The sequence below is a fragment of the Dreissena polymorpha genome, chromosome 14 (genome assembly GCF_020536995.1).
Source record: "Dreissena polymorpha isolate Duluth1 chromosome 14, UMN_Dpol_1.0, whole genome shotgun sequence".
Taxonomy (NCBI): Eukaryota; Metazoa; Mollusca; class Bivalvia; order Myida; family Dreissenidae; genus Dreissena; species Dreissena polymorpha.
In genome coordinates this window covers 31672452-31699100 of record NC_068368.1, presented here as the reverse complement: position 1 = coordinate 31699100, position 26649 = coordinate 31672452, and the positions used below count along the sequence as shown (strand labels likewise).

The 26649-nt window shown below is 34.3% G+C and overlaps 3 protein-coding genes across 10 annotated transcripts in view; 1 reads left to right on the top strand and 2 right to left on the bottom strand.

Moving 5' to 3' along the window:
* Positions 1–5334, bottom strand: part of LOC127857170 (neo-calmodulin-like) — a 31661-nt gene extending 26327 nt beyond the window's left edge. For 2 of the 5 annotated variants that reach the window (XM_052393586.1, XM_052393587.1), the window contains exon 1: positions 4877–5334. Coding sequence is in view for 3 of the 5 variants with exons in the window: in XM_052393583.1 (XP_052249543.1) it covers positions 3385–3387 (3 nt within the window). In the remaining 2 variants the exon portion in view is untranslated. Of the gene's footprint in view, positions 1–3384; positions 3956–4876 lie in introns of those variants that run through there. The other 3 variants (XM_052393583.1, XM_052393584.1, XM_052393585.1) reach the window with 2 other exon arrangements.
* A 389-nt stretch (positions 5335–5723) lies between these two features.
* The window catches only part of LOC127857169 (uncharacterized), an 82298-nt gene continuing 61372 nt past the window's right edge, over positions 5724–26649 (bottom strand). Inside the window, exons 3-4 of one of the 4 annotated variants that reach the window (XM_052393581.1) lie at positions 6859–7011; positions 5724–6097 (exon numbers count right to left, since the gene is read on the bottom strand). In XM_052393581.1, the coding sequence (XP_052249541.1) occupies positions 5853–6097; positions 6859–7011 (398 nt within the window). In that variant the 3' untranslated portion in view covers positions 5724–5852. The remainder of the gene's footprint in view (positions 6098–6858; positions 7012–26649) is intronic. The other 3 variants (XM_052393580.1, XM_052393576.1, XM_052393579.1) reach the window with 3 other exon arrangements.
* LOC127857167 (uncharacterized) lies at positions 22140–26472 on the top strand. The gene is made up of 2 exons (XM_052393573.1): positions 22140–22343; positions 22632–26472. Exons 1-2 carry the CDS (start codon positions 22170–22172, stop codon positions 24729–24731), a joined length of 2274 nt encoding a protein of 757 aa, XP_052249533.1. The 5' UTR covers positions 22140–22169; the 3' UTR covers positions 24732–26472.

Sequence of the window (26649 nt, the reverse complement as noted above, 5' to 3'; positions counted from 1 at the left end):
TGATCATATCTATAGTCACAGCACTAGAGTGGTCAATGCTTTAAACTTGTGCTTTAAACAGGTACAACGGCTGACCGAAATTTAAATGCACGCTAATGAAATACTCTAGAAACATACACACGTTTCAAGAGGAAATCCCAAAAGTGGTTTAAAATACTATTTTGACAAAGCTATGTTATATATGCTGAATATTAATGATAAGGACCTCTGGAAACATAACTTCAATATTTGCCTTTAACGATCTCATTCACACGCAGCTATGCAAATAGAAAATTATTACATATTTGAACGCATTCGGTGTATCAAATACTTTATATAATAAGACAATGTTCGTGTGTTCTATCTATCTGTTAAAGTGTTTAGCGCTGGTTTATGAAAGAGTTACTTTCGCAAACTGTAAAAGTCCGTACTAACCACTTAACATGAAAACGCACTTAAGGAAATGTTATCGAGGTGTAATAATACGCGAAGCCAGTTAATGGGCGGATATCGTCGCGCGAAATTCATATGGAATATTTTGTCACGCAACAAATAGAAATGAGCATGTTGTATCTCGTTCAATCTATGCTACCCTACCACATGCAGCATTGAAATGTTAGCTTATGTTATAAAGAACATGGATTTTTTATGGGTAAACTTTATTTAACGACATATTTTACGAAATATTCGTTTATTTTGAGTGTTAATGAGATTTTAAATGTTTTTGTGTGATCCACTCTGAATACCAAAACCAAGCCTTTAAAGTTTTGTCGATTGAACACAACACATTGTAAATGAAAGAGTTATGAACGAAACGTGCTCGAAAGAAGGAAACGTGCTTACGACAAAGAAACAGCGTAAACTGCATAGAACACACGTTTTAACTATATAAGCGGGAGAGTTTCATGAGTGATTCAACAATTGAAACCGTCATCATTTAAAGACAAAGGGAAATCACACTGCGGAAAGTATTGAGACTGGCAAATATTTGTATTGATCTACATATCAAATGTGAGGTTTCGGTTTACAATTTAAATTAATTTTCGATGAATACAGTATGCAGTGTTTTTAAGTGGTAATGTGCAACCATACATTTTTCACAGATGTTACCACAATAAGGGAATGGATAACTACCCATACATTCACCTGAGAAATGATATTCGACGGTGGTTGTGTTTACTCATAGTTATGAGTAAATTTATTATTCTCTTTTCTCAAAATACTTTTAAACACTCACCATCATTATTAACCATAATAACATCGTCCTTTCAACATCATTATCATACACATAATAACCCAAAGACAAATAGGAGTGAGTGCTTGTATTTGACAGGACTTTCGACATATAAATGCAAAAAACAATTCTTCTGACGCCCGTATGTGTTCCATGTGCGACCGAAATCGACCTCAATGGCACCGCTCAGTTCACGGGCCTCGAGCCGACTGTAAACGGTGTAACATCCTTAATCGGATGTGTAAAGAACTGAAACGATACTATTTAAATGATGTAGGTCATGTTATTATGAATACTTAACATGCACATGTGTGACATGTAAACAAGTGCAAATTTATTCATAACAATTCGACGGCAAGTATATACCTAAAATCGAGAGTTACTGTCCGAATAAACTGATCCCGCCGATGCCCAAAGTGCACACAGGACGCCCCTTATGCCCATCAATCACGTTAAGTTGCTTAAATATTATACATATATATATATATATATATGTAAATATATATATATATATATATATATATATATATGTAAATGACGAATGTTTGCAACAGCTACATTAAACGGACTTCAACATAAAACCAGTCACACCAAAACGAAAACATTAATTAATCGTTAAAAATAGAATACCTATAAAATTAAACGTTCCTTACGTAAGAAAACAAAAAATAATAACACTGACATTTAAACATACCAAGATTTCAATAAATATGCAGGAAGTACTATCTCCATAAAGTGAGAGTCTCAAATATGACACATATAACTTAAAAATTTCACATTAAAATCACAATAGGGAATAAAAGATGAAACAAAATAATCAAGAAAACTTAGCTGATTCAGACTTAAATGTAAATACACCCATCGACTTTCTCGGTAAAGAAATCGGTTCATGTTTAGATCCCATCTCCCATGGACTAAAACTGAACTGAAAATAAACTTAATTTCGACTTTATTATTGCAAAATAAACGTAAAAATAATGTAACCAATTATTTAGACATACACATGTCCATAAAGGGCGGGCGGGCGGGGTTATCACCCCTTCGTTTTCTTTTTCCATTACTTTTGCCTGTCAAATACACCCTCGAATGGCGACTCAATAGATTTGCACATCATATATACCTTAACACGAAAAACTCGTGCGCTTTCGCGCTAAATGTTAAACACAAACCCGTGCATTTTTCGCGCTAAACCATTACCATGATCTCTCTTATAAATAAACATGTATACAACCATTCTATACCGTATTTATCAAACCGAGAATAATTTCATTTATTTTCAACGACCAGGGTTGTCAACAACTACAGAAATGGTTATTGTGTGCTCAAAAGCGCATATTAGAAGTGAATCATATTAACACCAAAAGATGATGCAGTATATGTATTTAGATATTGATATCTAAATATGAAATATTTTTCCAGCGATGTCCTTAAAGGGGCCTTTTCACGTTTCAGAAAATTGACAAAATTGAAAAAAAATGTTTTAGATTCGCAAATTTTCGTTGTAGTTATGATATTTGTGAGGAAACAGTAATACTGAACATTTGCCATGCTCTAAAATATCCGTTATATGCATGTTTTGACGATTTAAAAACCTGAAAATTATAAAGCTTTGCAACGCGAAATGATTGAATAATTTGCAGAGTTTTGTTGTTGTCGTTAAATTTTGTGATACTACGAAAATTGCTTATATATAGTATAACATTCATCGCACATTATGTAAGCGCCGATAGCCGAGTGGTGTAGGCGATAGACTTTTAATCCAGGGGTCAGTGGTTCGATTCCAGTTGAGGGTTACTTTTTGTGTTTCTTTAATTTTATTCTTTTTTTACTGACGATTTTTAGATCTAATGTTTACATTTATCAATATAAAGCATTTAATGACACACTTCAATAATTGCTAAAATCTGTGAAAAGGCCCCTTTAATTGCCGATATCAATTTAAACCCTGTCATGAATGCATGTTCGACAAAGACGGACTTTGTAAATGTGCAATATTGTGAACTGGTGCACAGCAAAAATGAAATGATGGACACAGTGAAATGATTATGCAAAGCTTAGAGGTCTACGGTTATTTCATTACTTATCCTATACGCAATACAACTTTTAAAAAATACACATGTTTGTTTTAATCAAAGTACGATAAAAATATTAAAAGACGATGAACTACAAACCATGTTCACGTTGTGTTCTTTTTCCGAATTCCAATCATAAACAGTTGGTATTGCAAAGTATCACTGCTTTCAATTGAAAAGCTTAATGTTGAACATAACGACAGGTAAGGTTATTTATCAGAACGGAGCTTTAACACGATCAATAACGATTGCAGATTGAAGATATTTACACATGAATTAAATCACTGGCGTAGCCGGAGGCCATTCAAGCCAAGCCATGTTACGGTATTGAGCGGCATGCGCCTGCAAACTGTTTAATTTACTAGTTTGCGTTTAAGAGACATATTGTACCCGATAGAATACGACTAATTTACATTATAAGTTATAAGAACATTAATTACCAGTAGTTTATGACAGTAACGTGCATATATTTGTATATCCCTAAGAGAAATTCTACAATTTAACACAAGTTAGACGCACGAAACTTGATATTTCATTATTAAAACAACATGGTCGCATTTACTATTCGTGCGCGGTATATCGTGAAAGCTATTCTGGAGTTTGCGTTTAATGCGTTTCCGCCCAAACAGCAGCTCCACTAGAAGTTGAGCATAAGTCATTAATAGCTGTGGCACATACAGAAACATAAGTCCATACCTGGCTTATTATAGTCGAAGTAGGAACAGGATCTCAATACTTTTCATGAACAACAATGATGTTTCTTTACACTCTTAACACTCTTGAAACTAGCAGGACACCGCCATACGATGTTATGTTTCAAATAGTACACCTCTGAATATGAGCCTTTACCATTAAGAGAAGTTTCAAAAGTCATTTTTCTTGTAAAGTTTACAAAATATCAAAGCGCCCCTGTGGTCTTAATATCAGAAATAATTGAGTTAACACTAACAATTTTCTTTATCTCCCGATGACATGTATTCCTCCTTAAACGAAATCCTTGTTTAGCTCCCTTTACGAAATCTGATTTACTGCTGTCTAAGTTCAGATTAAAGCCTCTGACCTTAAAATGAAATACATGTTTATCAATTCATAAAGATGCAATTTGAAAGAGTGCAAAATTGTCATTAAATATATAGCCTCGTTAACAAGTAATTTATTATTTTTCAAACGGTACTGCTTTTAAAACCGAAAGTAGGATTTTTATACGTATACGTCCATTTTGACAAACGCGTTTTTTTAGTTTTAAAGCGCAAAAAAGACGGATTTCTACCTTGTAGCCACCAGATATATTCTAATTGGCATAGATAAAATTAAATCTATAGCCTAGTTAGCAAGTAATTTATTATTTTTCAATCGGTACTGCTTTTAAAACCGAAAGTAGGATGTCTATACTATACGTCAATTCCGACAAACGCGATTATTTTAAAGTTTTAAAGCGCAAAAAGACGGATTTCTACATTGTAACCACCAGGTATATTATACTTGGCATAGATAAAATATGTATCTTATTTATACTTCAATTTACTATGCCAAATAAGTTGTGTGGCGTTAATTACATCCGATAGTATCATATTATACAAAACATATTTACATCGTATATTTCTTCAGAATTTCCAATAAAACCAACACGTGATACAACATATAATTAAAACTTTCCACCGAGAAAGTCAAAATAAAACTGATATATGAATATGCAATCATGTGAATGTTTGGTTTCTCCGATGTAATACACACACAGTTATTAATAGCTTATATTGTATCGGTGATATGTACATCTACCTTTATGTGTGGGTATATCGCATTTATTATCGTTAAAGATAAATCAAGCTTGTTGCAGCGAAATATTTTGTATACTGATGGATACAAATAAATTAAATTACATATCGAAATGTTCGACTTTTAATTATCGACAAAATTATTTTAATTTTAAAACAACGATTACTACAAAATAAATATAGTTTTTAGGATCACAACATATTTATATTACATCAAGTAAAAAATATACATGGACAAACATGTCTAATTTCTACTCAAACTGATAGCCACTAGACTTTGTGTATGACTTGATCAATTTAACTTTACACTGACAACCATGAAAAGGTTTACAGTCCGAAAACTATGTAAACAGTAGAGCGTTCGCCGATAAATGACGTCAATTTACGTTCTTCATTTTTCCCTTCAAATAAATTCGCTTTATGTCGATTAAGCCTATGAAGCATATAGTTATTTGATATCACGGTGACCTACACTCTGAACAGTCTCACTATAATTTTACAATCTGACTTAGCAGTTACTAAAATTCATTGTATTCCAAGCAAAGTGTATGGACTATTTAAATAATAATAATAACACGTATTATGCTAAGTCATACAATAATTTCACTTCTTCCAAAAATATAAACTTGATGTTGCTGATCAGATTTAATCAACTGTGTCAAGGCAGTCAAATGTAGCGACTATTTCGACTATGATCGTTTGGTAATCTGATGTGCGACGTAACGCTATTATCTCAAATGGTGTCGTTTATTTTGGTCGAGTCTCAAAATGTCTGCGTCCTTATTGTCACCTTTATTTCGGGTTTTCAATTCGGTACATCTTCAATTCCGTCGCCTTGCGTTGCTTCTTCTCCGCCTCGTCACTCAGCCTTAGCACGTCAAAAGTCAGACACATGGCCGAGAAAACGGCGAAGAAACCGCCGACAACGACGAGACCGAACGACCAGGACAGGAAGATCTGGTCGGGACGCGGGAACCACTGCCGGTCCTTATCATACTTGATTCCGAACAGAGTTACAGAGGCGCTGATCAACGCAACTGAAAAAGACACTACCGGTGTAAACGTTTTCAAACGTTTAGGTAAATTAAATATACTAAATGTTAAACTATTTGAAATAATTCCGGCTTTATCATTGTATGTGGTTGTTGTTTTTTTCGGATAAAAACTACTAATTGAATTTAAGTGTATCTTAAATGATCAACGCGTGACCATAGGCAACCAACTTTTAAGTAGAGCGCAACAATGACAAATCGCACTTTATCGACCGAAACACGTGTACATTTATTTGAATTTCATAAGCTTAAAAACAATCAGCAGTTTTCATTTTCGATACAATTAAATAATTGTATGTATTAAAGATTTACTCAGCAATCTAGATATTGATGCATCTTTCCTGAGGTATTACCCAACGTCAAATGTGTTGTGTTTTTTTAAGAGAAAAGCGATTATCAAAGCGCGATTAGGAATGTCCATATTGAGGCTTATCAGTGCATATGTACTACATGGAAACCTTAGACCGCTTTTATCTATTTTCTAATGAATGTACAAGACATGCTTTTCCTCCTGCTAAACGGTATTATAGAACGAAACTCTATTAGCCATGTAAACTTGAGTTACCTAAAAACCCTTAATATGATTACACTCGTTTAACATTTAGACACTAACTTAAATACTTAACTTTCCCATAAACACCAAGGACAAAAATTGAATTGCTGACACAAACAAAACAGTAATTGAAGCGCTGAATGTAACAAAAGCTTATTCGCTTAAAACCGATTGTGACTTTAGGTCTTCTTACATGAGATCCACATTGCTCCAGCTTTCAAGGACTGGTTCAAGATGTCATGTTTGCTTGCGCACATGTTACACTGCCCTCCAAGAAGCGTCAAAGAAACCAGACATAGCACAATAAGTGCTGACGTCATCATAACCTGAACAGTCAGAAGCCAAGCTACAACAAAATGCAATATTTTGTAAAAAAAATCAATTTTTTACAAAAGGAAACAGGCTACATGCAAATGTTTGGAAATAAACAGAACACAGACCATCATAACGTGAAAAGGCAGGCATCAGGCTTTAACATATTATATTACGATATTTACAGGCGTTTGAACTATGCTCATGTTTAACCTCAGAAGTAAAGTTAATACTTTATGGAATTTCAAAATTTAAGAAAACGCGTATTCATCAGAATTAACCTGCTTGTACCACAAATGTCAAATTTAAGGTCGAAAAGACAAGCAATTATGCCAAAACACGCATTTGAGTATGCCATATGACTAGCAGTCCGGTTTATATTTTCAATTCATTGATTCCGTAAGGAGCGCGAATTAGTTCGTCTGTAAATCATAAAAGGTTTCAAGCCTATATAGAATTAGTTGAATATAGTCGACACCACTAATATGTAAAACGGTTAAAATGATCGGATAAGCTTTATTTAAAATACTGTTTTAACTGTTAAAGCGCATATCGCTTTATAAATCGTAGACACCATATATATGACAATGTTCTTGTTTTTTTTAACTCAAATTTATGCAATCAATTAAATAAGACAGCTACAAATTGTTTATATAAAAGATAACCACGAAGAACTGGCACCAGATTTTCTTTAAGAATATTTTGCACTAAATCCATCTGCCAAATGGTATTATTAAACAACGTTCAATTTTAAAGGTATTTTCTTGTCTCCCATTCATAACAGATATTTCAAGCAAAGTATGAATTTAAAGATCAATATTTTCATTCGACGATTTGAATATGAAAGGTATATCATGCTTCTGCTAAGAAGATTCAATTCGCCGAAATACCGGCACCCTTAGAAAACAGGACTTTTACATTGAAAAATCGATAACAATTCCAAGTCAAATCATAATACCTAATTAAATGCAACAAAGCGGTGCAGACACACATAGGCAACAGGAAATGACAGAAATGTGCATAATGGGATGTCTTAATGGCTTTTATAACAGAAGAAAAAAGAACCGCTTAGGAAACAATCACTATTTTCGAATTAACCACGCAAGGATAAACAATTAATTCGTAGAATGCAAACCTACGCAAATGTGATGGTCATATATATGGTCATATATCCGTATAGTTAGTTAAATGTTTTAGACTGGTCTTCAAAGACGAACGGATACATGAAAATCAAAATAAAACAAACACTCTCAACCCAATCCGCATAATGACTATTAAACGATTTAAAAAAACGATGGCAGAAAAATGGAAATAGTTTTGTTTATCAGCTTTAAAGCGTTTGATTACACAACTCTCTTCTAACAAAATAGAAAACTTGGTTCGGGAACTCTTAAATTGCATTTGTAATGTAAATGAAAACATTTCGAAAAAGGTTAATATATAATATATGTGTATACCCGCTGCATATTTTACGTTCCAAAATATAAAATTTTATTTACAGTTAAACAACTTAAGGAATTCTGTTGTCTAAATTCTATAGTGAAATTAGCATAACGACACAAAAACCAGTCGTGCATACTTACTGGGTACCAACCAACCCATCATCGGTTTTTAGTCGTGCGAGTATATCCAGCCACAGCCGTCGTACGTCATGCCGAGCTGATCCTATCGTACGTAAACTCGTCAAAACACGCCGTCCATAGCCCAAGCCTAGATCGTGTAATTGTAATAATAAAATGTCAGAGACGCCTTTCTTAATGTATACCTTATTAGTTATGCGTTTATTGTACAAAGTAAATCGTATGTTCCATCATATGATGACACGGTCTGCATCCTTATGGACTAAACTTGCAAGATTGTAAAATTGATTCACGTTAACATTGAACTATATTTGCAAAACCTAAAAATGTGTCGTTTGTTTCGTAAAAAGTTTTTGAGCCCAATGGATTTTTTATTATAACGTTTAAAGAGGTCGATCAAAATCAATAAATAGCGTTATGCTTTCAGCTTCTTCACTTCATCACTATGTGTACACGATTGTTCCTATTGTTACCGAACGAATGAACAGCATGTCTTTAAAACTGACAAAAGTAGTCGAAATATATGTTTGTTTGGTCCTAAAAGTATGACAAAACGTGACTCTCGGCTTATTTATGGTTCGGTCGCCATGAAGAATGATTCTCGAACCCTAGATACTTTAAAAAAAACACTACGAATATGCATTTTACCCACAATGAATATTACATTATCTCAGACATTATTTTTGCCGGGAATAAACAACCCCATATTTTGCAATGATTTTACCAAATGAAACCTAACTATAAGTAAGTGACTGAAAAAACACACACATATGAATCAAATTTGTCAGACAAACAAGCACATGTTAATATTTGTTTAAAATAATATATTATACTTATGAGGTTAAATGAAAATAGTGAAATTGTGCCGCGCAGATGAAGCTTAAGTATTTTTAATGTCATTGTGTCGAATTACGAACCTTTTTTCCATTTTTTATGATATATATTGTATAAATAATAAATTGAACAACAGGTGTTGGAGAAGTTGATACAAAGGATATTATTTTAAATAAATCGCATACAACAAAACAATATTTCAAATGAAAATACAAAACAATATTTCAAATGAAAATAACGAAACATATATGTAAATATGTAAAGCCCTTACAATAATTACACATTCGAAAAATTGAATATCTATGATCGCTTGCTCCTCTATCACTACATCCGGTTGCAGTCAAACATAATAACCGTCCTTTAGATGACGGCATATTTACCTCACAAATCTTGACCTCGCTGCTTCAAAAGACTCCAGCAAATAGTCCAATCACGTGCACAACGGTTGCCAGGACTCTGAAGACCACCCCGCAGAAGTTCAATGCCGATTTGCCTTGCATCGTCTTCGAAATATTGTAAATACATCAACATTCAAGCTGTGTCAAACGCAACCTTTTTCTCTTTCATATATGAAGGCAACTTACAGGTAATGTCCAATCCGATTCGCATTAACATTTTAACTCACATTATAACTGCATATAAGCGTGTCAATGCAGTTTCCCGTGTATACATACAAGTTAATAATTATAAATTCAACAAGTAGCGTGTACGACGGTTAAGTATTACACACTGAATCTATCTTTGATTGAACTTCTTTTAGCTGTTTGAAATTTAAATTACGGTTTCAAATTCTCACCGATCTACCGATCTTAAATAATGTAACAACAACTCCAGCGCGAATTTTCATAATAACAACTACTTAAAATTGAAAGTGAGATAGATAACATTTGTCACACAATAAATGCGTTTGTAATGCTACTGGTGTTTTCTGATTTCCGTCGCTTTGTTGCATCTGTATGACGAATTATGATAACGCAGATCGTTTTCATAGTCCGACAAATCATTGACCTGAAAACAATAGGATGAGTATCTTCGTATCAGTCATATATAAAAAAGAGTCAATTAAGAAAAAATAAGCATGAAACAGATGGTAACCCTATTCAGTCGTTAATATTTTTATTAATTATTTATTAATCATTTGTTTTTTTCTTCTGAATTTACATTGTTCATAGTTAGGTACAACAGCTTAGCAGTAATATTGAATGGATTAACGGAAAAAAAGACACTGCATAATTATGTTAGCAGCCATATTTTATAAGCCTTATAAATGTCGGACGTTTTGGATGTGGTTAAACGCAACCAGCGGTAAACTTATCTAACATAAAACCAAGTAAACAAAAACATAACGCATATTTTTTTTTACAAATACATATTTACTTTAACTCTAATACACATCATGCATATGCATATTTTTTAGTTGAATGTACAACACTTTAACATTAAAAAACGAAGTATTTTGTTGTAACAGCAAACAAAGGCCGTCCGAGCTTAAAAAGTAAAAAAATAAATAATATAAACTTTCAACAAATTCACTGTTTCCATTTTATCGGAGATTTTAAAACGTACTATGTATAATAATAACCACTTAAAGCATTTAACTGAAAAAACTGAAAATAACCGTTTCAAATTTGTCAAATAGATCCTGATATTATATAGAGGAAAAAAGATAGAAATTCGATCCGCTTTGTGCAATTTAGTATAGATCATCAGTTAAAAGATAAACGCAAATGCGGATCAGCCTGTTTAATCGCGATTTAATTCACCGTTCACTATCAACGCATGTACTCTTGTGCAATTATTTATCCTTTGTATTAACCCATAAATCGTACGATATCGCGGAATCTAAGGCTACTATAACGCAACTCTTAAAACTAGTCACGCCAGGTTTAAATAAGCCCATAATGATCTTCATGGTCAGGACAATCATATCCGAGATAGTGATGATAATGATGTCATTATCATCATCATAATCATCATCATCATCATCATCATCATCATCATCATCATCATCATCATCATCATCATCATCATCATCATCATCATCATCATCATCATCATCATAATCATCATCATCATCATCATCAGCATCATCATCATCATCATCATCATCATCATCATCATCATCATCATCATCATCATCATCATCATCATCATCATCATCATCATCATCATCATCATCATCATCATCATCATAATCATCATCATCATCGTCACCGTCATCGTCATCGTCATCGTCGCCGTCGTCGTCGTCGTCGTCATCATCATCATTATCATCATCATCATCATCATCATCATCATCATCATCATCATCATCATCATCATCATCATCATCATCATCATCATCATCATCATCATCATCATCATCATCATCAACAACATCATCATCATCATCATCATCATCATCATCATCAGCCTCCTCCTGCTCCTCCTCCTCCTCCTCCTTCTCCTCCTCCTCCTCCTCCTCCTTATCCTCATCATCATCATCATCATCATCACCATCTTTGTAAATGATGTCCGGTTTATTTTTATTTAATGTATAAACAATTTCCATCTGCTAGTTTCAACCAAATATTGTCTGAACTGCAACTATCTTTTATAGATCGTAATTTTAATGACATTGACTTTATTTTGTATTTTGATAATTCGACAACTTTGTTGCCTCGTTTATTTAGCTCATATGAGCATCACATGCTCATGGTGAGCTTTCGGGATCACCTTTTATCTGTCCTTCATTGTCCGATATGCATTGTCTGTCGTCAACACTTATTGTTTGAACACCCTAGAAGCAACCTTAATAGCTCTATGTAAATGAAAATGGTTGAAATCACATTCGCAAGTCACTTTCGAAACAGGCTCACATGTTGTTAAAATTTAGGTTAAAGTAAATAAAAAGCTATCCTGACTTTAGAAGTCACAGTTTTGACTCAATCATCAAGAAACTTTTTCAGAACATTTATTATAATGATATCTCATCGGTGTTTTAAAATGTTCACGGAAACTAATCAAAAGCTGCTTAGACAAATTCAGTTCAGCTTGGTTTCAGGTGAGCGACCGAGTGTCTTTGGCTCAAACGTGCTTTAACAAGATGTTAATGCCATATGTTCTAAGATATTTTAGCGCATATATATATGAATTTTTATATACGTGTTTATGTAAGCCATTTGGTAGATAGTAAGTTGTAACCGTATGTGAAATGCTATAAAATGTTACTGACAATGTAAAAGATGAAACAACAGCACATTAGTTGCTTATTTTATCCCTCGGACCTGACAAGTGGATTGTAAAACACTAGAATGCAAAAAGTAAAGGAAATCAATTACATTTAAAATTATAGTGAACAAGGTTTATAACGGTTCAGGATTCGTCAGTATCCAGTTAATTATGTTACTTGTTTGGGAACTCTGTGATTGTCTCTGTTCTCAAGCACAATTCATGTTTTATGTGTAAACCGACAAATCGCGACATCGATAAGCACATTGCAGTTTAGAAAATGGTTTACTTATGGCGACATAACAATCTTGCATTATTTCATTTTGGAGTTCTTATTTGCCTATCCCTATCATCAATGATGGCGGGGGCTTATAGTGTTGATCTTAAACGTTTGTTTGAATATTCTTAAATATGTCCTGATTCATACGCGGATCATAGCATGGTCTGGTGAAACGTATAATTATTGTATTACTTGACATGGGTTATAAACACCACCAGACTGCTTGCTTCTTGCAAAACCTATATTCAATTTGAAAGTTATTTTAATTGCTATTGTGTAATGGATAAAGTTTCAGTCGTGGGACCGGGAGGTCGCGGCTTCGATCTCAACTCAGGGAGCGTTCTTGTGCTCTTTATAAAGATATAGACATAAAATAAAAACACAGGGTTCTGTTTCTTCTTAGGAAATGGAAACGAATGTTTTTATAAGCCCATCAGCTGTTGTTGAAATCGAGTACTGTATAGTTTAATACTAAAACAATCAGTAAAACACACAATCTTTGTACACTAAATTCACACATTGAGTAAAAACTACAAGCAAAATAAATAGAACATAAGGCTTTTGGCAAACTAATTTTTAGTTCAAAAGACAACATTTGTGTGAACGATAATTGTATTATGTTAATGTTTCAGTTCCCATACTTAAAACTGAGATTTGAATTCATTTTTTTCGTATAATTATTCGGGGTTTAAACGGATAATTTTATTGAAACATGTGTGACTAGAATGCGGCCACTTTTATGTCGTACTCTCTCTCTATTTCTAAAATTTTGAATCGCATGGAACTTTATGATAATGCTCGTATAAATAATCATTCAGATCGACTGAATCACTTATGACTTATGACACTTTTATCAGCTTTTGTGATCGCCTTTTGTCCGTCGTCCGTCGTCAGTCGTCCGTCGTGCGGCGTCAACATTTTGACTTGTGAACACTCTAGAGGCCACATTTATTGTCCGATCTTCATGAAACTTGGTTAGAACATTGGTCCTATTGATACCTCGAATGAGTGCGAAACTGGGTCATGCTGGGTCAAAAACTGGGTCACTAGATAAAAAAACAAGAAAAATCCTTGTGAACACTGTAGAAGTCTCATTTGATGCCCAATCTTCATGTAACTTTTCAAAATGTTTGTCTAAATGATATGTTGGTTGAGTTAAAAAATGGTTTCGGTCCGTTGAAAAACATGGCCACCAGGGGGGCGTGGCAGTTTTCCTTATATGGCTATAGAGAAACCTCGTGAACACTCTGGAAGTTACAATTTTTGCCCAATCATCATGAAACTTGGTCAAAATATTGTTTTCATTGATATCCCGAACGGGTTTGAAAATTGTCCAGATCGGTGAAAAAACATGGCCACCAGGGGGCGGGACAGTTTTCTCTATATTTCCTAATTAACTATAGTGAAACATTGTTAACACTCTAGAGGCCATATTTATTTTCCGATCTTCATGAAACTTGCTCAGAAGATGTGTCCTAATGGTATATTGGTTGAGTTTAAAAATGGTAACCTTTGCTTGAAAAACATGGCTGCCAAGGGGCGGGGCATTTTTCCTTAAATGGCTACATATGGCTATATTTAAATCTTGTTAACACTCTAGAGGCCACATTTATTGTCCAATCTTCATGAAATTTGGTCAGAAAATTCATCCAAATATTATCTTGGACGAGTTTGAAAATGAGGCCGGTTGGCTAAAAAACATGACCGCCAGGGGACGGGTCATTTTTCCTTATATGGCTATAGTAAAACCTTGTTAACATTCTAGAGGCCACATTTATTTCCAATCTTCATGAAATTTGGTCAGAAGAATTTTCTTATTGATATCTTGGATGAGTTTGAAAATGATTACGTGTGCTTGAAAAACATGGCTTCCAAGGGGCGGGGCATTAATCCTTATATGGATATATAAGGCTATAGTAAAATCTTGTTAACACTCTAGAGGCCACATTTATAGTCCGATCTTCATGAAACTCGGTAAGAAGATTCATCCCAATAATATCTTGGAGGTATTCAAAAATTATGTCGGTTGGTTGAAAAACATGGCCACCACGGGAGCGGGGCATTTTTCTTTATATGGCTATAGTAAAACCTTGTTAACACTCTAGAGGTCACATTTATTTTCCGATCATCATGAAACTTGGTCAGAAGATTTGTCCCAATGATATCTTGGATGAGTTCGAAAATGGTTTTGGTCGCTTGAAAAACATGGCCACCAGGGGGCGGGGCAGTTTTCTCTATATTTCTTTATATGGCAATAGTAAAACCTTGTTAACACTCTAGAGGCCACATTTATTGTCCAATCTTCATGAAATTTGGTCAGAAAATTGATATCAATGATATCTTGGATGAGTTTAAAAATAATTATGTTTGCTTGAAAACATGGCTTCCAAGAGGCGGGGCATTTTTCCTTACATGTCTGTAGTAAAATCTTGTTACTACTCTAGAGGCCACATTTACTGTCAGATCTTCATGAAACTTGGTCAGAAGATTTATCCCAAAAATATCTTGATCGACTTCAAAAATGATGCCGTTTGGTTGAAAAACATGGCTGCCAGGGGGCGGGGTATTTTTCATTATATGGCTATAGTAAAACCTTGTTAACTTTCTAGAGGCCACATTTATTTTCCGATATTCATGAAACTTGGTCAGCAGATTTGTCCCAATAATATCTTGTTATCTCAGGTGAGCGACTTTGGGCCTTTCAGGCCCTCTTGTGATAAAATAACAGCCTAATTAACATTTTCCGCTCTCTCACTCATTAAGTTTAAATCGTATCATCATCAAAATTGGGGACAATGTTTGTTGGAATCATATCTCTACCAAGATCGATTAATGGCCGGATCTCCTTAACCCGTGAATGGTCCACCAATTTAACATTGCCCGGTAAAATAAGTATACTCGTAGTATCAACATTTATCAATCTAACCCACACCGAACCCACACTTTCAAACGGATGTCTTTTGTTACATGTTTTAAATTTTAAATAATAATGCTTAAATCTGTCGAAATAAGATATTGAATGACATACTTCAAATTTAAACAATCTGACTTAAATGATATAGTGTTGCAGTAAGTATTTGTATTTAGTTTTTTTTTCTAATTAGCCTCTGACAAGAAGAACACGCATAAACATGTAAACACACTATCTTTATTCACGGCAAATAACTTCGATATAACCCTTTGACAGATTTGATCAAAACCTCTTAGATCTATTGTAAGTGGTTAGTTAAGTTGTAAGTATATTAAACCGAAATATGGGTGTAAATACACGCCAGATACATCATGCAAAAAACGTGAATACGTTAGTTTAAAGTGTTTTATCAATACTAGATAAGTTATCAAACCTTACTTGAACACGAACGTGAGTTTTCATACGTTGGTATTCTGATACGAGTATTGTTATAAAAGCATTGAGTTATAGTTCGAATTAACTGTAAACTATAACTATTAAAGCAGCTCACATACGCCGGGGAAAATATAAATGAGACTTAACACTTATTTGCAATCTTATGTTAACGATACTCATGAAATACCGCCAAAATTATATCACTTTATAGTATAATAGTAATGCAAACAATACCGACTGAATGACTCTTCGGGAAAAATAGGTTGTGTTTGCGACTAACTTGTAAAGTTACGTAATGAAGATTAAAAGACAAGTCCTTAAATATTGTAATACGTTTTAATGGGATAGATATGTATTGATATTTCTGTGTGAAATTGTACGCAATTATACGAATAAAAAAACATGAGCGTGAGTGGCAATTCATCCGGGTTTTTAGTAAGATAGGAGTATGCCATAACCATTGACATTTCGAACTTAATTTTTTGTAAACCATGGGCCTCCGAAAATGAAATCGATTGACTATTTTCGCCCAGGTGATAATTTTACAACAACAACCGTAAAGTTATTAAAAGCTTTAAAGCGTCTCAAGACGCATTTGAAATTGACTTAACAGAATGCGTAAACACGAATAAACTGGGACAAACTCTGGTAATGTTTGTCAACAATGTATTTTCATACATTTTTATTTAATAATGTCTTTATTAAATTAAGACGCATACGTGTGTTTCTGGTTGTTTTTCATTTGCGTAATTGAAGAAGCAGCTTGGTATATATCTTTCCAAGAAAACCTTGTCAAAACTGATGCTTCTATTTTTAATTCTGAGATACTAGTCGACTGAGGTATTATAACTACGTTTTGCTTCAAGACTTATCAATCTCCTGCACGAATAACAGCTGTTAATTAACTTTATAGTTATTCATTTGGTACACATCATAAACAACTATGTTTCACTTTTACTATCAATGAACCTGCATTTCTCGTCACGAATGTGTTACCGTTTGATAAAAAACTGCACACGTCGCCACGAAGTTAAGTCAAATAATTTATTCAACATCATAACCATCATATTCAATTTTGAAACGCTCAACCCGTAATATCATTTATTATACGCCTGAAACGGGACCAAAATGGCGGATTTCGTGTGCAGAATCCTTGTATACGCGACATCCTGCGTTGGAATGTGTGTTTTTTTTGTGGTAGGTAAACTAATCATGTTACTTTTTAGTTTTGATTGATGGTTGAAATAAGGTGACAACAGATTTGATCATTTTTACCATTTGGCGTGTTGTTTATATTGTTCTGTATTGTATATTGCAATCGGTCACTTGTCTTATATAATGTGCCAGCGTTTGGCAACACAAATTAATCTCCTAATAACGAGTCTGGATTTTCATTATTTCTATTTAAAAAAAAACAACAACTTTTTAGCCAGTCATGTCAGATGGACAGAGAAAGATTCTTAACACGTAATGTTTTCTATTATTGCATTTCGTTTATTGATGTACGAACTAACGGGGTAAATAACGTCTAGTATGTCGAATGGTCTTGTTTACAGGTACAAAATACTGCAATGTGTTTTCTCGGGGTTGTGTGTTTGATATGTGAATCCCGTATCTGCAGGGAAAGTCGTGTGGCCTCAGAGGCCGATCATAGAACTAATGCATCAGACGAAACAACGAATAAATACCACAACTTGAACCTCGTTGACGGTACAGAAAGAATAAGTCAACAATTTGCCACGCATACAAACGAAACTGAAGAACGAATTCAAGACATTTATAACACGCTTCTTGGGAATGACCTAGTGTGTCTCCGCTTTGCAAACGTTGCCGTGCTTTTAACCACCCTCGGTTTGCTATATGCTCTTGGAGGGGCGTTACTAGGGTTTGCGTTTCTATTGAAACCACAGGGGCATCAGTGGTGCATCAAACAGCGCGCGACAGCATGGGTATGAATATTTTTATTTTTCTGACAAGATTGTCAGTATGATGAGTAGTATGATACACATAAAATAAAGCAATTTAAAAAGCTACGATAAAGAATGTATCTCTATTCATGCAACATAGCCCCGATACCATAATTGTCTGCTCCGCAAGCGCCCTGTGGCTGATGATTCTTGCGGATTTAATTTTAATATAAAAACTAGACATACGATACTATAATACATTCTATATTTTCAGTTCCTATCCACTGCATTTTCTCTCATAATACCAATTTACATAGAGCTCAGCGCACTCATTCGGACTACGGAGGTAAATGACACCTTTGCCATAAGCGTAGTCACTTATGTTTCCAATAAGGGTTTATTCCATATCGTCAACGTTCAGTCGATATATGCGTACATATTACAAACATTTCGAATGGATTTGATACCATTATGAAAATACCGGTACATTTGTTGTTAACAGTGGGTGAAATGAAGTGGATAATACGTAAATAAGTGTAAAAAATTTGCTATTTATCGTGTATTTTTTGGAAATTGAATTTGCGGCATAGTCGAATACATAGAGATCACAATAACATATACTTTCCATGTAATCTGATCTGCAACTCACACCATGCCCATTACGAAAGTTGTTAATGGCTTGTCTCTTCATTCGACAATGATATTATAAATATATATAGACCGTTGCGGATGCAAATCGATGTGATTGTATCATCTGTCATTTGTTACAGACTCAAATGCCCGACATCTTCCGGGTAACAATTCTGCTTCACGTCGTCTTGTACGGGCTGACGGTATGGCTTACTTGGAATCCAGCAGAACATGCATACTGCAGATACATTTAGTTTTATTTTAATAATTTTTGCTGAAGTCATACGTATCATTAGTTTAAAGTATGTTATCTAATATCAGTTCAAAGTGGAATGCAAATATAAACACACATCTATCGTAAAACTTTTTGTACATAATATATATTACATTCTAGTATACGTATAACACTCATTTCAGGGGAAATGTATGGGCCATATGAGTTAGAAACGTACCTTACACAATAGCATTGTCGAGTTTCTTTGTCCACTTAGCACACCGATCATGTGCATTAATGAAATGTTATATGCATAAGTGTTTGCTATACTTTTCAGGTACTTGTCCAGTTTGTCATGTATGTCACATGCATTATGTCGTCAGCAAAATTGTCAAGAGTGCACTCGTCATACAATATGCTCCGTGTCGACAAAATTCGATAAAGGAACAGTTTGGTTTGACAATTTAGTAGTGTGCCTTCGTGTATAATAATATCAAAGGTGCAAATAATTGCCGCGACCCAGATACACACACGTGGTACGTCCAGGTATAAATTAAATTGACAGGCATACACATACAGACATTAATAATAGATTGTGTAGACGACATGTTTATTAAATGATATTTTGCTTAATCAACGAAATAAAATCTATTGATTATTTTAGTATGTTCTCTATTAGTTATTTTCAGCTCCGTGTTCATTACAAATACAATACATGAACTACAATACTATTTTCCAAATATTCTGTAGATGTTTCTTAAAATCTACGAAAGATCTACGATTGATGCTTTGTGTCCAGTTGTTAAACCTTAATGGATTTTTTTAAAGTTATTATTGTTAATTCGACATACAGATAGATGGAAATCAACCATGAGTATTCTGCACTAATATTGGGCTAACACATTCAAAACAAGCGCTCAAACGCTGATAAATTTACCCGAGTGTGAACATAGTGTGTTTTATCAATGAACGCCTCACGCCGAAATACTAAGTAAATAAATGAAGCATTATGTTAGGAGCAAGGAGTAATAACTTTTTTGTGCACTCAGTTTTAACGTGAAAATAGTTAATAATCCTAAATATGACCACACATTAGAAAAATCATGGTGTGTTGTAATTCATGCCACTAAGTATATCTACAATTTATCGATTTAGTACCATATTTAAATTATTCATGTTTCCATTTCATCTGTTGTGTAACAGATGTATTGATAAAAAATACTCTGCCCATTGTTAAACAATCATGTTTGTGTATGTGTGTTTTGTTAAAGTTTAAAACGATTTGTATTTCTAGCTTATATATGTATGTCTCCATTTGACTTTATTTTTGATGTCAATCTTTTACTATTAATTATGTGACAGTACGAGTTTAATTGATAATAAATGCCATTATTCGATGAAACAGCCATATCTGACGTGTATAAGCAGATCTTCTTAATAAATTTTTCGTAAACTTTAAAGGAGGCGTGTTCACATATTTTGGTATGTTTTGAAATCTGTCATTAGAAGCTTTAATTTGAAAAATGTATACATCGGAACTAAAAGCTCCAGTATAGAACAAGAACAAAATTATAGAGAAAAAAAGTTATCATCTGGGCTCGAACCACGGACCCTTAATTAAAAGTCTAAAGCTCAAACCACTCGGCAATCAGGGCTGAAACACATTTTGTGGTATCGTTTACTTTATATACGCAATCCAGTTAGTGTCACAAAATATTACTAAACCACATAACTCTCCAAATTATTCAATCGTTTCGCGTTTGTAACGCTTTATAATTTTCGTTTTTTTTTATGTCGTCAAAAGATGCATATAATGGATATTTTAGAGCATGTTAGAAGGACGGTTAACCACGAATGACGAAACTAGAAATGTTCTTAAATACCGTATTTTTTTACAATTGTTAGTTTATATTGATTAAAATATCACGACTAATAAATTACATAACTTAAAAAAAGTTCCTATTTTCAGAATATTCGGTAATAAAATGTCGCGATGTAAAATCGAATATACATCGCGCAAATATGTGACATAACGAGATACACACTATAAAATATATATATCCCGGAAAAAGCAACTTTTTGGAAATACCCTCTAATCTGCTGGTACAAATAAACATGAAGTAAGCTATCATTGGTTGATTTAATGGACCAGCGTTGTTTGTACCGGGGTGATTAGTGGGTTTTTCTAAACTCGTGCTTTTCCGGGAAATCACCCCGGTACAAACAACGCTGGTCCATTAAATCAACCAATGATAGCTTACTTTAAATTATAACGGTTGATACGGTGTGTGACTTTGAAAGGATTATAAATGGGTCATGTTTATTTGTACCAGCAGATTAGTGGGTATTTCCAAAAAGTTGCTTTTTCCGGGATATATATAACTACTCACATATATTCACTACGCATGCACAAATTGCTGGGTTTACCACGTGACGATGATGATCAATCTAGTGGCGTTATTTAAAGTGAACTGGTAGTTACCTGGTAGACATACCCAGTACAATTTATTACCAAATTTACTGAAAATATGAAAACTTAACAACTTTTGTCGAGTAATGTAATATACCAGTCGTGACATTTTAATCAATATAAACTAATAAATGTAAAAAAAGTATTTTACAACTTTTCTTTTCTTCGTCGTCGTGGTTGACAGTCCCTTTAAATGTTAATTTTTTTTTGGAAAAATTGCATATCTGAAACCTTTTTTTCACTTTTGTCGCTTTTTATATACTACGTAAAGATGAATATAATGATGGCAAGAGTATATATACGACTGTGTTTGAATCGAAATAATACATGAAAGTTATAGTTCGTTGTCAAAGAAGCCACGATATCAAATAACTTCGACCAAGTGATTTAACAAATCGAAACTTCCGCTCGTAGTTCATTGACAACGAACTATGACTTTCAAATATTATTTCTGACGTAATAAAATAACAAAATACATTTTCGTCTGCAGGTTCACTGATCGTAATATAATCTTAATAAGGTTTATATGTATTGTTGCGAACAATTATTAAATGTAGCCGAATCAAATACACGCTTTTACAAGTCGTTCGATATCTTGATTTAATATGTCAGTGTATACAAATAATCCATGCATTTGTGAATTTGGTTCTATCTTATCGTAACAAAAGATTAATCTAAATCGTTCGGCAACCACTTAAAGGGTTCAATACCGAAACAGCTCATGCCGACGTTAGCAAATCAATACATAAAACCGGATAAAACAATATTGACTGATACGATTTTGATCATAGAGTGCGCGCTATCTCTAACGATTGGATTTCATGTGAACAAAAAGGCTGTGTGCTATGCATGTGTCAGTCGGAAATATTTATTTTTGAACTCATATCACAAAATGGTTAGTATTATTGTTGATTTTGTTTTAAAAGTGCTTTATGTGTTCAAAATAGCAAATAAAACACGTTTGCCTAAAGTATTTTGTATACTCTTCTGAACTCCATTCACTAAGATGCAGTCAACATTTACAAATTAATTATTTCTTAGTAAAGGTATATAATTTGTATAATAAACAGCGAAACGCCAGTATACTTTTTTATGTTCATGCCGTGAGGTTCGACCAAAAGAATAATTTTTGTATCGTCTAAGTTGGACAATCCCAAGAAAAACAACATCTCTTACTTTGCAGAACGACAAACACTTGTCAGCAATCCTTTCATCGGACTTGGAAAGGCTTGGTGTCACATTGCAAACCGTTAAGGCTAAGCAAAAGTCCGGTTTATTAAATGAAAGTTGGATGATTATAAATCAATTTCTGATGGAACCGCATGATCCAGCGACCGTTTGTATCTTTGGAAGCCAATCTGAGGGTACGGCGACGCCCGGTTATAATTCGGACTTTGACATCCTTTATGCCAAGCAGTTGCCTGACATTTTCAATAAATTGGAGGATTGGCAAATAGGAAGAACGCTAAGGATGTTTAGGAAACCAACAACTCCTCCACGGCATTACTATTTGCAAGCATTCAGATTCGAAGAACCTCAACCCGTGAAAGAATTCGAGGAATTGGAGCCCGAAGAAAGACATTTGTACATGCGATTGAAATCAGGGGAAATAGTGTTAAGATCTGACAATATCTTAATATCAAGGATGGATGTGTTTGGTCTACTGTTACAGGGGAATTTCGAGATCCATGGACCGGCTATCGCGATAGAAAACCATGTAAAAATTCTAAATCCCCATGGCCCTGAGATGGCTGCTCATTTATCGGAACATGAGCCATTTGAACAACCCATGGACAATGTAATTGTCTACCAAGTCCGTGACAAAATGACTGAAATTGAACAGTTTACATCCCGCCCAAGACCAGGCCACTGGCCTTCACAAGGGATGTTAGATGCTGCAGGAGTATGCTACAACTTTCTTGTAGCATCAGGTAGTTCATCAAGTGATGAGAAATGCGTAGAATGGAGGTTGTCGACAAATTTGATTGAACGAATACTCATGTTGAGCTTAAACCAAACACAGATTAAGTGTAACGTTGTGTTGAAAATGATAAACAAATCATTATTTCATCACGTAACGAATAGTTTCTCAAGCTTTCATTGCAAAACTATGCTGTTTTTTACCATAGAACAAATTGAGCCACAGCTCTGGCAAGAAAACAATTTGTGGCTGCTTGTTCAACTGTGTTTGAAAACTCTGATGCGATGGCTGAAAGCTCGCTTTTGCCCACACTTTATCATTCGAGATGTCAATTTGTTTGACGGTAAACTTTCATGTGTCAATTGTAAAAGGCTGCACAGATATGTTGCGGATATGTTGACGAATAATATGAGGGATATAGCTTTTTTACACAAGGACGATCGGCATATTCGTTCACAGAACTTTCTAAACTTTGGGAAACTGATGTCGGCTAATACGAAGTTTTTTGTCACCGCTATGAAAGAATATATAACACCACGTATTTGCATCAATATCCTGATTGATAAAGCTTCAGTTGTGTTTAAATTTTGTAAATTGGGCAATGTAATGCAGAGGATTATTGCGCGTTGCATGGCGAAGCACATGTTGTTTGACATAGCGCATACGTCAGCATCGATGTGCATTCAAGCAGGGATACAAATAAGCAATCAAATACTAGCATGCTATCGTTATTCCTTGAGTACAGATGTTGCATCAAGTCGACTGAAGATGGCATCGATGCTATTATCAGCAGGGCACATAGGAGCAGTTATCTATGTTCTAGAATTCGTAGAACGTACATACAATGACACTGTCCAAACACTGTGCCAATCCTTTGAGAACATCAATGCTGAGTGTTACAATCAAACAGTGATGACGAGTGAAAACACGGCACTGTGTGTTACCTTCTGGAAGGAAGAGGCGTATTGTCTCCCGCCAGTGTTAGTTCTGCAGCTCTGGGTCGCATTGCAAGAAGGCTGGCATAACGCTAGAGAATTTGACCTGATTCTGGAAAGGCTTCGAGCTATACAAGCGGTAGATGCACGGTCATTGTTGTATTATTTGCAGTATCTCACGTATGGCTCTCTCAGATCACGGGAACAACAAGTTGAGGCATTGAGCAAATTTGTAAACTTTGTGTTAAATCCCCCGTATAATATACATCACAAACATATGACGTATATCCTACTTGGACATTGTTGGGAAATGGAAGGGGACGTTGAAATTGCCGAGATGGCGTATCGCGAATCTGCTGCACTAAGTCATGAACGTAATTCAGCCTTAGAGCATATTCGAAGGATCGAAGAATTAAGGAATGCTTAACATATTTTCCCCTATGTTTTGTGAAGTAAAGAATAGTACAATTTGAATCTATATATTTGTATGTTTTTTATTTTGGTTTGATTGCACTGAATATGATATTTGTGTTGTTTTCGAATTTTCGTGATCTAAATGCATTATGCGAGTGTTTCAGTCAATGTTTGACTCCTTAATGCTCACACTAAACAATACACATATACAAGTAATGCTGTGTATTTGTGGGAAGCACTACAACCTATGTTACCGTGCAATGCGAAATATTCGTTTAATCAAAGTACTGACAGTACTGGTGTGACGATGCTTTTGAAGAGGATAAATATAAAAGCATCAATTAAAAAAATATTTCGACGTGTATTTTCTGTACCACTTATCTTAAAAAACGTTCTGTTACAGTAAAATGTTTGTCGGTTATAACATAACGTTATGTAGCAGATATATTCAAAACTTGACATGCTCTTTAATTACACCATTATCTTTAATTTCACATGTTTATCATACCAAACTTTATATTTCGTTGTTTCCTTTGCTTAGTTAATGATGTTATGTGTACGGACGTGATTTCTCATGCCCATGTGCATGAACATATTTTTTTTCCTCTTTCGATTATTGTTTTTTCTCTAACTCAATAAGCTTATGCATGTTTGTTCGTTAAGTACGGCAATAACTTCATGATGATTCTCGAAAGTAGGTATGAGCACATAGTCGAAAACGACTTGAATACGTGAGTTCGCCCATGAACACATAAGGTAAGGCTAACTAAATCTCCGCGATATGACCTAATATGTGTTTAAAACAGAAAAAAATATCCAACAAACGAATGCATTATCAAATATAGTGTGTGCACTGATGTGGTACTTTAATTTTTGTTTGAAAAGTTAAATATGCAAAATGTGAGAGCACGCATAAGAGCGAGTTTCATATATGTCGTACGGCTATTATGCTGTTTATAAACCATACTCGCTTTAACGTTTACAAATGTCAATTTCGAAATAATTCGTTTTCTTTACACTCATGATCGCGTTAAACGTTTATTATACATGTTTTCATTCGCAATATATTTACAGAATCACGACAAATGTCAAATACAATACAGAAAATGCATAGTTGTTTCATTGATCTATAAACATATAATAGATTGAATATAACTGATTTAAAATTAACGTTTTCAAACTATTATTAAATCTTTTCCCCAGAATATGCTGTCCTATCTATAGCTGAGCTTCCTTTACCTTTATCAATAATAATCAGCGAGGTATGCCGATTAGAAAAATCGAGCTATCTCAATCGGACTGGCTCGGTCTTGTACATAGGTCGCCTTTGTGAAGAATTCTTTCATGGTATGATAATTTAGACGAGCTGCTTCGCAGCATCGTCAAAAACACCCAAACACATTCCTACATTGTACACGTTGATATCAATAATTTGTTTCAAAATCGACCCAATGGACTCAATTTATACAATGTTGTGTTATCGTCGTCATTGTTGCTTACTTATTATTATTATATATTATTTTTTAGGAGGGGGAGGCATGAGTGTGAAAGGGGTTTAGCTACATTAAAGTTTCAAATAAAAGAAAAGAAGCAGCCCATGCAACTGGATTTATATTTATTTATATGGATTTGTTTTATGTGTAATTGTATGATTCGTTTTATATTGCATATTTTGTCTTGTAAATCGCATCGATGTATAACTTATGGGAAGCATTTTCTTGGATTATAACAACAAATAAACAAGTCGTACGCCTCGTCGTTTTGGTATGTCTAAGAACTTGGAAGACCCTGTGTGGGATAGAGTGAGTATATTTGTCTGATTTTGCATACGGAAAAGATTGGATAGTTTAAAATTCTGCCTCCCTTTAGGACTAAGCGTTAACATTACGCCCGTCGAAGTGTTCATATTACCGTAACACGTCATTGCGATT